The sequence below is a fragment of the Gambusia affinis genome, linkage group LG12 (assembly GCF_019740435.1).
Source record: "Gambusia affinis linkage group LG12, SWU_Gaff_1.0, whole genome shotgun sequence".
NCBI lineage: Eukaryota > Metazoa > Chordata > Actinopteri > Cyprinodontiformes > Poeciliidae > Gambusia > Gambusia affinis.
Genome location: NC_057879.1, coordinates 15,432,746 through 15,446,200, shown reverse-complemented (window position 1 = coordinate 15,446,200; position 13,455 = coordinate 15,432,746). Strand labels below are relative to the sequence as shown.

The 13,455-nt window shown below is 38.6% G+C and overlaps 1 protein-coding gene across 2 annotated transcripts in view; it reads left to right on the top strand.

Moving 5' to 3' along the window:
* The first annotated feature begins 2,541 nt into the window (after window positions 1-2,541).
* Window positions 2,542-13,455, top strand: part of LOC122841226 (solute carrier family 22 member 23-like) — a 38,055-nt gene continuing 27,141 nt past the window's right edge. The window contains exons 1-4 of one of the 2 annotated variants that reach the window (XM_044134355.1): window positions 2,542-2,663; window positions 2,801-3,352; window positions 11,642-11,745; window positions 11,829-11,983. In XM_044134355.1, coding sequence (XP_043990290.1) covers window positions 2,939-3,352; window positions 11,642-11,745; window positions 11,829-11,983 — 673 coding nt within the window. In that variant the 5' untranslated portion in view covers window positions 2,542-2,663; window positions 2,801-2,938. Of the gene's footprint in view, window positions 3,353-11,641; window positions 11,746-11,828; window positions 11,984-13,455 lie in introns of both variants that reach the window. The other variant, XM_044134353.1, reaches the window with a different exon arrangement.

The following is a 13,455-nucleotide window of genomic DNA, read 5'->3' as shown; positions in this document are numbered from 1 at the left end:
CCATCCATCCATCCATCCGTCCATCCATCCGTCCGTCCATCCATCCATCCATCCATCCATCCATCCATCCATCCATCCATCCATCCATCCATCAATTCATCCATCCATCCATCCATCCATCCATCCATCCATCCATCAATCCATCCATCCATCAATTCATCCATCCATCCATCCATCCATCTTCTTCTGCTTATGCGAAGTCGGGTTGCATGGGTAGCAGACTTTCTTCTCCCCACCCACTTGGGCCAGCTCCTCTGGGGGAACCCCAAGGCGTTCCCAGGCCAGTTGAGAAACATAGACCCTCCGTGTCCTGGGTCTTCCCCGGGGCCTCCTCCTGGTGGGAAGTCCTCGGAACACATCATCAGAGAGGCGTCCAGGAGGCATCCTAACTAGATGCCCGAGCCACCTCAACTGGCTCCTCTCGACGTGAAGGAACAGTGACTCTACTCTGAGTCTCCCCAGGAAGACTTAGCTTCCCACCGTATCTCTGAGGGAGAGCCCAGACACCCTACGGATAATACTCATTTTGGTCACCATACGTCACCTCCTTCTTTCGGCCATGATCCAAAGCTCATAACTACACATGAGGGTAGGAATGTAGTTCGACCGGTAAATCAGTTTTGATTCAGCTGTCTCGTCACCACAACACAATCTGTTTTGTCGATCTCCCATTCCATTTTTCCTTCATTCGTGAACAAGATCCAGAGATTCTCAAACTCCTCCACTTAGGGCAGGATATCCTCTTTGTAAAATGTTTTATTCTAGAATAAAATAAACAAAAATCCGAATAAAGACATAAGTTGTAGATTACTTTAAATTGAATTTAATTATTTAACTTCAACTTAAATGTAGCCTACAAAGTATGAAATAAGTTGTTTCAAAATGGCAGGCCTAAAATCCACTAGATTTTTCACATGGAGGGTCTAGTTACACTCACTCCTTGTGTGTAACAGACCACAGTATTACATAGACCCGTAATTTCCGGACTATAAGCCACGAGTTTTGTCTCACGCTTTCGACCCTGCGGTTTATACAACGATGCGGCTTATTTATGATTTTTTTTCTAACGGCCAGTAGGGGCGCTAGAGCAGAAAAGGTAAGAGTGAGACAGCTGGAATATATATGTACAGGAAGACTAATGTAACATCGTGCTTTATGCATGAATAAAATTAGCTTGAACAGACCCTCATCATGGAGAATGCAAGGAGAAATGCATATGATGCAGCTTTCAAGTTAAAAGCAATCGAGCTGGCCGATAAAGAAGGAAACAGAGCTGCTGCACGTAAACTGAAGACTTCCATGGTTTCAGTGCACAGGAGGAAGAGGATGACGGCTCTCCGTGACTTTTAACCGTATGTTATTTAACCAGCCCTGTTAGTGTTGTTTTGCTATATTGCTGCTGTTCAGAAAGAAAAGCTACAGCATATTATTATCCGTTTTATTTAAACCAACCCTGTTAGTGCTGTTTTCTATATTGCTGCTGTTCAGAAAGAAAAGCTACGGCATATTATTAAAACTTTAAAAACACCTTCTGTGTACCATCTTTCTTTGTAAATATCTCATGTTTCAATGTAGGCACATGCGGCTTATACACCGGTGCGGCTTATGTAGGCTATGTACAAAATGTGTTTCCTTTAAAAATGTAGGGGGGTGCGGCTTATAATCAGGTGCGCTCTATAGTCCGGAAATTTTATATATATATATATATATATATATATATATATATATATATATATATATATATATATATATATATATATATATATATATATATATATATATATATATATATATACCCCTGTAACTATATAAAAACGCTTTATGGTGAGAAATAAGTGAATAAAACAACAAATAAAAATGGTGGTTGCTTCTCTCAGTGTATAAAACAGTAGGCTACTTGAGTGAGCGTATTTAGAAATTTGAGAAGAACACCTCATCATTTACTGTTTGTTTGTGATATTGTTTTTCCTGATGTGATTATTCAGATAGTTCTGTCATTCTCTGTTAAACAAGGCAATACTGTATTCTTGTTTGCTTAGTGGGCGGAGTTATTACAACATCCTTCTTTTCGCTCGCCTATTCCTTGAATACATTTTATCCCAGGGCTGACGCGTATTTGGCATGCGGGTAGTCTGAATATTTTAACGTGTTACTGTTGCAAAGTTCCGATTAATCGAACTATTTTGACATGTAAGCCTCTCTCTGGAGTGCTAATGTGATTAATGTGATAAAAAAATGTTTAGTCGACTGACATTCTATTTTTAAAATTTTATGTAATGTAGTCGTTGGTATTTTTTAAAATAACTTTTTTTAGAAAATACCAGCATATTTATGTAGTAAGTAATTATGAAAAGAGTTGAACGTGGAAATTATATTTGAATGTGGCAAGAAAAAAAGACGATTGGAATATTACCGACTTATTTTTGTTTGTTTATTTATTTATTTATTTATTTATTTATTTATTTATTTATTTATTTATTTATTTATTTATTTATTTAGCTGTCTGTTGTTACAGGTAGCCAAGTCAGCGTCAGTAGGACTACCTTTGGCAGGTGTGTTTCCTGTGACTCCCACAGGAAGCACTTCGCTTCACTTAGTCTGCCGCAACTGAGAAGTAGATACTCGTCGGGCGGAACGATGTAAAAAATTGTCATTACCTAATGGTAATCCGCTTTTTATTTGGGAGCTCATAGGTCCCGCACGGCGTACATATATATATATATTCTTTTTAGGCGGCAGACTGACTGAAAGAGGGAAGTGCTTCCTGATAATGAGGAGGTGCGTCTTATTTCCATTCCAGTGATTGACTGCGTACGGCTTCCACCGCCAAGAGCTGCGAGCATTGACGCATTGTGGAGTCGACAACAGGGAGGGGGCGAGCACTGCAAACCCCCGGCTTCGCCACACATCGGAGGCATCTATCGGCGTAACCACCGCGATGGCCGTGGTGCAGCTCGAAACGGGGGACCGCCAGCCGGAGAACGGCTTCGTGACCCCCGAAACAGGGACTCCGGAGCTGCTGACTCGCATCGACGAGTCTGTCCTGCCTTCTCTCGGGGGGTTTGGGAAATACCAGAAACAGCTGATCGTGCTGACATGGATCCCGGCGTTGTTTATTGGATTCAGCCAATTTTCTGACAATTTTCTTCTCGCGGAGCCAAACATCACATGCACCAGCCAGCCCCTGGCTAACGCAACTAGGCACACTGCGAACCTCCAGATGAACATAAGCACCGGGCCAGCTCTTCATACCGGTGGGGGTCCCAGCGGCCACAATGACAGCACGCAGTGTCAGTACAATGAGTCGACATTCGACCTGCATACAGGGCTTGAACAGAACGTGGTTACGAAGGTAAGCTGTTCTTCTTGAGCATAGGTTCCTTTCTGTAGTGTTATGCCATGATTCAGTGATGTCCTACCCTCTTTCCTGTAATTGATTTATACCAATAAGCCGACAGAGCGACATTCGAGCACCTATTCACTCTAATCATAAATAAGCATTTTTACCATCAAGCTGCAGCATAGCAGCTATTGACGCTTTTACTGTGGTGCAAGTGGTCATGCCACCATATCGCATAATTTCCATATATTGTAGTGTGTAGGATCAGGCATTTCACATGCGATGGTATTCACAGAGTACAAGGATTTGTGGGGCATGTGTTTTGCTGACATTGAGTCATCCAAACAGCTGACACAATGAATAATCTGGGGCATAGATATGCTACCACTATTGAGCAAAACTGCAAAGGAAAGTTTAACCTTGTGATTATAGTAATAGCAGACACGTTTTTTGTTTTGTTTTTTTAGAGCAAAGGTTGTGAGTGTTCTCTGTAGAATGATGGAGCTCCGTCCCACGCCAAACATCACCCACCCTTCTGCTAGCCTAACCAAACAACAATTAGATATCCCTGCAGATTTCAGGGCGTATAGGTCTTGATTTTGAAGTATGGGTTGGATTGGGAGCAGTGTTACTTTTTGACATTTATAGGGTACAGCTAGAACTGGAATATCCAGCAATTTTAATACACATTTAAATAAGAATTATAAAGAATGATGATTCTTCTAGCCAGTTTGACAATAAATTATTAGAGATGCACCAATCTTGTTTGCCTTGATTGGCACTAATCCTTAAACTTTAGCAAGTTTAAGGATATATTGATATGCACATTGGTGTAATCTTTTTATACCTTAATTTTCTGCTGCTTTCAAAACTTCTAGCTTTCTCAAGTCTGTTTTGGTTCAGTAAAGCCTTGTGGAAACACTGGCCAAAATGAAAAAAACAAAAATATGACTCATTTAATTTTTATTTAACAAATTGATGATTGAAGTCTTCATATATCAAAACAATAGGAGATTTCAGTTTAAATGCATATGATGGTGAGGACAAGAAAACCTTTTTTTCAGTATTTGAGCAGCAGTTTAAATAAAGCAAAATTATCAGACTACAAACTAACCACTTGGTTTGTGCTTCTTCATAAATAATCAATACAGTTGATATAATAAAATAGCAAAGAGAGGAGTGTCATATTTTAATTTGTTACCTGATAAGAGAATGGCAGATTTTCCACACTTAGAAGAATTACTACATCACTTTTAATTTGAACTACGCAGCCTGGAAAATATGAAGGGTACCTTGGTTTGCATTGAGTGTAAAGCCTATTGTAGTCCATCTGTCTACAGCTGATATTGTCCTTGTTGAAATAAAGCATAGAAAATGCAGCTCTGACATTTTAATTTACTTGTAGGCACTCGCACAGTTTATTAGTTAATTTTATTTACCATCTAAGGGGGATTTTTGCTGGATAAGGATGTATAACTGGCAAGGATTCTAAAGCTCGACAGGTTTTATTTCTTCTAAGTCGCCATTGACAATGAAGTCAACGGTACAGGTAAATTGATTGAGGTGATCTGTATAATTAGCATACAGTCACTTTGTTATGTATCTAACACAAAACAAGATTTCCCTATGAAGGCTGAGGTATGGAAACATACCTGTCACTCTGGCTCCGTAACATGTAGGTACTGACGTTTGTGTTGTGTTTGCACTCATATTGATGTTGACATTGCTAACATTGCAAACAGATGACAGGGCTGAACGGTTTGTTAAATTGTGTGGTACTGCTAGGGTTCCATGGCCCATCGCCTCTGCTTTCTGACAGGTCTCGCTTGGACTTGTGAGAAATGGAGTCGAATGATATGCAGCTAAAATTTATAACAGTACCCTGCATGGAAGCAAAGTTGACTGGTGCACATGTCACTGGCCTTGTCTGTTTGGACAACCTGCCTTCCTCCTGCTGTCTTCCAAGATTCTCTTTTTTTTTGCCCACCACAGCACAGGAACTAGGATGTGATACTACAGCAGGAAGTGATGACCTGGCATTTCCCCTTCTGTTTGGACTACATTGACATAACTGCACATGAGTGGCCTCAGCTCTCAGTGACACACAATCCCTGAAAAGCATAGTGGCTGATGAAATGAGTCAATGTCTGTTAAAGTGAATCAACACATCTAACCTCACAATGATATGTTAATCCCACAGTAAAAGTTCTCTATTAGCTTTTTTTGGTCTAAGGGTGACACAGAAATGAGGTTGGCATGGAGGCAGCAGAGGCAGATCCAATGTGGTTAATGTTGAAACCCATCCTAATTGAGTCAGAGCTCTCCTAGGAGTCCCACTTAATTGAACTGCAGCTAAGAAATGAGAATGTATCATTATCCAGAGTCAGTCTCTGTACAGCCCTGGTGCTGAGCGCCCATTCGGATGGGTAGCAAGTTTCCTGAAATAGTGACCTGGGAATCTCTTGGAAGCCCATATTGACCTCTTTCCTAGAATTTAGTATTTGCCACATGATCAGATGTTGTTTGGTTGCCAAAGTATAGTTATCAACTTTTTAAAGTTATGACTGATATTGAGGAGAAACATTAAAGTTTAGCCTCTAAAATGAAATAACTTTCAAATTGAAAGTATCAGATAGGCATCTAACAGTAACCGTTGTAATTTTGGGGAGGATTCTGTAATGATTAACATCACTTTTTAACTTAAGATTTGTTATAAGTTTGTATTGATTACTTTGCTGAATTTCAACTGATGAACTTGATGAACTTCCATGTTAAGTATTATTTTCTTGTTATATTTATCTGAATGTAAACATTTTGAAGATGCTAGCCTTTCCCTAAAGACGAAAAGAGAAGCTGGCTGACAAATGCACCATGTGACAGGGTTGTCATAACAGCAACACCTCAATGTTATTGCTGTAACAAAGAGAAAGGAGTGAATTCATACAAAAATACTTAGTTACAAGGACTAAAAAGCTAATGTAATGGGTTAAGTGACGTGCCAAAGGTGTGCTTACAGGTCTGAAATGGAAGTAAAACTAAGTAACAGTTAGTTTTCTAGTCATTAGCTATGGATCTTTTAAGAAAATGGAAAACTGCATCTTCTGTGGTGGTTCCGTTAAAAACAATGTGGGTTTTTGATCACCTGGTATTTACTTAGGTGATGTATATTATTAAAACTCTGAGAAGCACTTTGCTGGGAAATGCACTCAGACTTCTGTTTTGATGATGCTAGCCACTTTAAATTTTATCTAACGTAAGATATGCTACAGGCAGTTTTAAAATTGAATACAAATATTTAATCACCACAAAGACAAAGACTCTGCATTAAGACACAATTTTATTGTATACTTTTCAAGGAGAAAGTCAGACAGCCAAAATTGGCTTTGGAATGTCAAATCTTTGCAAAAACTGGATATCTAACATTGTCCACAAAATTCTAGTTGGTGCACCTCTATAATTCCTTAACGTATTTTCCCAATTGCTCTAGCTTACATATACAACTGTGTTTCACCACCATATAGAATTTTGACAAGTTCCTTTCGTGAACATGTTTTGAATGAAAGCATTCAATTACTAGATATGACATGGAGAGGGTCAACCTGTGGCTATATGGGCTTATTTCTTCCAAATATTGTATCTAGTGGACGGGGGAGATAAACTGTGGGAGCGCACTGGTGGGTACACCCGGCCCCAGTAGATTGCACACCCATGGATCTGAAAGATGATACTGTAGGTTGACACCCTCTGAGGCCTCTCCGCTCTGTGTCCCTTGTGCTGTTTACGCAGCTGGTTGACTTCTTTTGCTGACCCTGGATCAGCTGAGACTGAGGCCTTTGAAAAGGCCTCAGTCGTGGAAAGGTGATGACCCCGCCGCAGTTACCCAGCCACCACACAACGACGGACTCTCACTGTGTCAGCTGTAACGGAAAAGGCATTTTTGTGACCAGAAGATAAAACCCCTGTTGAGGCACCATGTGTGTGTGTGACAAGAGTGTGTGCTGTGGGCCTGGTTCTGATAAGTGCTGTTTTGTAACAAGCAGGCATGAACATTGTGGGGTCTGACCCTTGACCATGGTATAAGGTTGTTTTTGAAGATTGTGCAATGGAATTTAGATTGTTTAATTTCTCGTAAATCTTGTTGGTAACAGTGATCTGTTAAACGCAACAAACATCAGCAGAAAGGTCTAAGCGTGGAAATAACAAAGGTTTATTGTTTTTTTTTGTGTGGTTTTTTTTATGCCATCTGTTACAGCTGATAGCAAGAAAATCTAGCTGTCATCAGACAACCTTCTTTAAAACACATGCCTCATCAGATGCTCATGTTTTGTGACAATATACCGGTACTTTCCTTTTTCAAAAGGTAGTGCTCAGGAATAAAAAAGGGAAAGTTTTATTTCTTTCTTCCACTTAATATAAAATTGTGATCATCTTTTTGCTTTGCCTTGCAAAAGCAGTGAACATTTTCTGCATTGTCATACAGCTAGAATCTTCAGTTTATTTTATTGTGCTTTGGTAAATAGTGCTCATGGTTGTAAAATATAAGGAAAATTATAGAAATATATTTTTACAAATAAATTGAAAGATAATTCTGGCACGCATTTGTATTCAGAATATCTTACTCTGTTACCACTAAATAAATTCCGTACAACTAGCCCTCTTCAGAGACAAACTCCTAAATTGTGTACCTCAGTGAAATATAATTATCTATTTGTGTGTTTATGAGTGAGTAAACAAGCCATTTTTGAAAAAATAAAAAATCCATATGAAGTCCTGTTAAACATTTGCCATATCGAGGGCACCGCACACATGTAGCAGAAGGTGCTCTGATCAGATAAGACCAAAACTGAATGTTCTGACCTACATTTAAGACTCTCAAGTGTGACATAGAATGAACACTTAGCATCACGGAAAAAAAAAAAAATCCAATGGTGATGCATGGTAGTCGCAGCACCATGCTGGTTAGATGTTTTTTCTTCAGAATGGGACGGGAAAGTTGAACAATGCAAAATAAAAATTATAATAAAAAAAAAAAAAAAAAACCCGGAAGAAATCTTTTTTTAGATGCAACAAAATACTTGAGACTGTGGTAAAGGTTTACTTTCTAACAGGACAATTACTTTAAACATACAGCTAAAGTTACAATAGAATACTTTAAATCAAGGGTCCTCAAATCCAGGCCTTCAGGGGTGGTGGTCTGTAATTTTTACATGTGTCCCGGGTCCACACACCTGAATCAAATGGCTGAATTATTTACCCCCCTCAGAAGGCAGTCAAACTCTTCAGAGTAAAGACCTCATTATTGTGTTGAAGCAAATACACTTCCAGAACGTCTAGGACACCAAACCTTGAGGCCTAGATTTGAAGACCCCTGTTTTAGATGGCTAGAATGGCCAAAGTAAGCCTTTGATGGATTTGTAAATGAGAAAAAAATGACAGTTGTATTGGTCTACATTCAATCTGACTGCTCAAAATCATTTGTAGATGATCTAGGTTGGTAGAGACGTATGTTCCAGGAGATATGGTTTTATAAAGTGGTGACCCAGGAAGGCTATACTGACTACTTTTGACCACAATTTTTTCTTCTTCATAAAAAAAAAAAAGCTTTGTCATTTTTCTTCCATTTCACAACATTGTGCTACTTTCTATTTGTCCATTCTGAAATCTGAATAAAATATAGTTTGTAGTTTTAATATGAAAAATGTAGTTAAGGTCAAGGGTATGAATACTTTTCTATCTCTACATTGCACATATGCTGCCACCATATTATGGGATTCCAGTCCCTCCATGGCAGCTGTGCTAAAACTTGCACTTGGAAGCAGATTGAGTCAGATAACCTCTGTTGCCAGGCAGTAACTATGCAGCAGTCTCCTCGTTTTCTGCCTTTTCTTCACAACTAATTTTAAGCATCTCTTTTCCCCTCATTGTTTCCTTTTCAAATTTCAGAAGCACTCGCATAATTTTTTACAAGTTACTCATCCTTCTACAAGTTTGTTTGGCCCTTTTTGTTCTCCTTCTTGCTGTGCTTGCCTCTTTTCTCTATCCTTCCTTCCCTCCAGGCCTGCTCTTTCTCTTCCTAGAAACCTCCACCCACCACTGTGTAGTTCAACGAGTGCACAAATGTGCAGCTGTGACATAAGGATTAGGCCTGTCACGAAAACAAATTTTGCTGAGTGATTTATTGTCTCAAAAATTATTGCGATAAACGATAATATTGTTTGATGACTTTTGTACACTGATTTAATGGAAATTATGTAATAATGCATGTGATTTCCTGTCAAAGATAGATACACTTTATTTTCAAAAGAACACTTAACACTGGAACTGATAAACAAAATAAGCAAAACAACCAAAAACAGATGACACGTGGAAACAAAATTAATGTTTATTCAACATGTCGTGCAAAGAATATAGAAATGACAAGGAGAGCAGTTGGAGCGAAATTGTTATGGCAGTTGATAAACCCGGTAACTTTTCAGCTGTTCTTTGTTAACGTGACATAAATAGGTTATAATGTCATTCAGTCAGGACTGACACTAGCCACATGCATTGCAGGTAGATTGTAGTAAAGCATTGATTAATGCCTGGTTTTAAAACTAGTTAACTGAACTTGTAGCCATTATTTTGTGCCCATTGTTGGAGACCACACGGCACAATGGAACAGATCGAACCGTTATACCTAGGATTTCTGTCGGCTAATGTGTGATCTCTCAGGTTTTGAAAATGGGCCGACAATCGGCCAACAACTCTAAGATTGTGTAGTGTGAGCTGGGAATTACACTAAGTAAATGAGGAAGGGCGGGTCAGTGGAGAGCACCGGAGTTGAGCCTTTTTTCATTCTGTGTCATCAACAGAAAGAGAAAATGACCGGTAGAGACGATAAAGCCGATAATTAAAATGAGGTCGATAGTTTTAATTTATTGTGCGATTCCTCTGAGTATTGCTGGCCTAGACTGAGATGGGTCAAAAGAGAGAATTTGTATTGTTTTGCTTCTCTGCTTTCCTATATTTTATTTCAGGTTAGAGTGTAATATGCATTAAAACAACTGAAGACTTTTACTTCTGTTAATTTATTCCCATAATAAAAGTTAAAATAACAATAATAATCAATATTGTTATGTAAGAATTAATCTTTTATGAATTTATGGCTTTCTAAATAGGTTAGATATTTTTCTTCCCCCAGTTTGGAAGCCCATTAAGGTTTTGCATCTGAAATGAAGGGCTTGCAGAAAAACAATTTTGATGGTGCACGCTAATTGGCTGATGCTTATAAACACAGCAAGTTAATGAAGCTCTGCAGTAAAAACCTGCCATACTCTGCTAATCCGGTGACACATTTCAGGATCACTTAACACTTGGGAGGCTGTGGGGGAAAGTGAAACACTGCTGCTCTGAATGTGGCATGTGACTGAGGATTGCTGTTGATGATGTTGTGCCTCCTTTGGTTGTATGTCCATGGTCTGCAGCACATCTGATTTGCACAGTCGGTAAACTTCTAGGGTTACACAGGGCAGCTCCTCATGAATTCACACACATCATTTCATGTAAGTTGTACTACAGTCTGAGAGAAGGCAAGCATCTCTCTCTCTGCATGCTTGGTTGTCCTGTGATTTTGAAACAGGCACTTCTTTTCCATGCGTCTGTCTTTTTATCTGCTGACATTGAAACTGAAACCATGAGTAAGTACCATGCCTGAGTCATGTGAGGGCTGCTATGGCTGTTTGTAATCCTGCAGCATTCCAATCTGTACTTATCACTGTGTCTGGAGGAGGTAGAAAGTTGTTTCCGATGGAAACCGACCACACAAAACCTGCCCACACTTTGTCAGTTTCTTGTGGGACTGTTTTGCAAAACATCTACAAATGTTCTTGTCACATGATCTCTGTTTATGTTTTATCTTCGTCGTGGTTGCGAGGCAGGCCTGAGATTGCTGTTCGTTAGCCACACACTCAATGCACCTGTTGTGGCAGCCACACCCTTGTTTAATTCTGTCTTTACCAGCACAGACATCTGTGAAGCACATGCTACAATAAAATCTGCAGCAAGCATTACTCACTGTTGCTGTGTATGTATGTGTGTATGTATATATATATATATATATATATATATATATATATATATATATATATATATATATATATATATATATATAATGGGTATTTTTATTGGTTTAGTAAATTAGTGGAGAAAATTATTTTAATGCCATATTCTATTTTAGCTTCACATAAAATATCAGTAACTACTTTAATTCCTTGTACAACTGTACTTTTATTGACTGTAGTGTTACTACTTTTTCTTCTACAGTGGTGTCTGGTGTGTGAATTGAAATGGAGAGTCCATATTGCAAAGTTCTCTCTGTTTGTGGGGTCAATCTTTGGATACCTTGTATTTGGGATACTGGCAGACTGGTAATATTTTTTACATTCTTTCTAAAATATCAATTTCTGCAATTGAAGCCATGCTTACAATAATATTTGTTTTTCTCTTTTAGGTTTGGCCGACATCCAGTGCTGATCATATCGGTGCTGTTTATGCTGGTGTTTGGTCTGACTGTGGCCTTTTCTGTCAATGTCACCATGTTCAGCACCTTGCGTTTCTTTGAGGGCTTCTGCCTTGCAGGGATTACTCTTTCTCTCTATGTCCTGAGTAAGTAATTTAATAGATTTTGGCTTAATATGCAAGTAGATTTTTTTTCTTGGGGTAGGAGATTGGTGTTGATTTTTCAAAGCAAGGATGTCATCAATTCAAAACCTGCCCAAGACCTTTATGTGTAACTTTGCGTTTTCTCAGTGTGCATGCATGGCTTTAGTCTGGTTTCCTCCCATAACCCAAACATATGATATAAAGTGGGTGAGTGAGTTTGATTTTTGTCTCGAATGTGTTGACTCGCTGTCGGACCTGCAACCTGTCCAGGCTATAGTCTGTTTTTTGTTGATTTACCCCTGGAGAGTGTACTAGCTTACCTACTTACCTGAATACCACTACTCTCTTATATTCAATTTACTCAATGTGTTCTGTGATTGTAACTTTGACTAACAAGGAAACCCATTCTTTAAACAAGGTGAGATGGATATCAGGAAAGAAAAAAAAAGCTGCTAGGGCACTGCTATGATTAGTTTTTATTTGTTAATTGTTTTGTATGAGATTATGCTGCTGGAATTAACAAATGTTTTTTTTGAAGTCTTGAACAAGTTTTTTTTCCTGGGACGCTAATAAATTTGGTGGATGCCATAGAAGTTTTAAATTGAATAGAAACCTTCAAGAGTAAATATCTCAATGCTAGGCCCTCAAAAAGGTTTTTTAAATAGCATCTCACATCATTGGTAATTTTCTAAATGGCCCCAGTTTTCAAAAACTTTGATTATCCCTCTCAGTTATTGCATTGATTTGATGGGGATACTGACATTGGCAGGAGATGTTAGAGCAACTGCTGTTAGTTTCCTTAAAGGTTAAGAATTAAAAGGAGTCCCAACATATTCTTACTGTTTGGTCAAACAGGGCATTTTCTAGATGGGCATGTACTGAACGTTATGACTACATTGAAGTGCCAGTCCTATATTGTCTTCATGTGTTATCTTCATGCATTGATACTCAGTGGGTGAATGACAGATGATTCAGATTATTTTTCTCCCTGGAATAGCATGCTGTCAATTACAAAGTCAAAAAGGCTTTTGACTGGACTTCAAACTATAATTGATTCTCACTTCTTTTAACAGAATTTCCTGTCTAACCTGCTCACACTGGTAGGGTTGACGATACACAACCAATTAAATTTGAAACGTATAAATGAAAGATCAAACACAACAAATATGAAATGGAATTACATTAAAAATAAATTAGCTTGACTAATTTATACAACTGACTGCCTCCCGTTAGTTTCTTTAATAGCTAGTGGAAGTTAGGTGAGCCCTGAACAGCAAACACTTTCCATCTCCAGCACTAAAAGGCAGCTGTGGAACAGACACTGACTTCTCCAGTCTCATCTTCCAGCTTTCAAAGCTTATTCGCCTTGATGTATATGTCCATTCATTTCTTCAGGACTTAAGATGTGTTCAAACTGATATCCAAAGACAATAATATGCATCTCTCTTTAGAGCCCATAGAGTGCTGCATTTCAC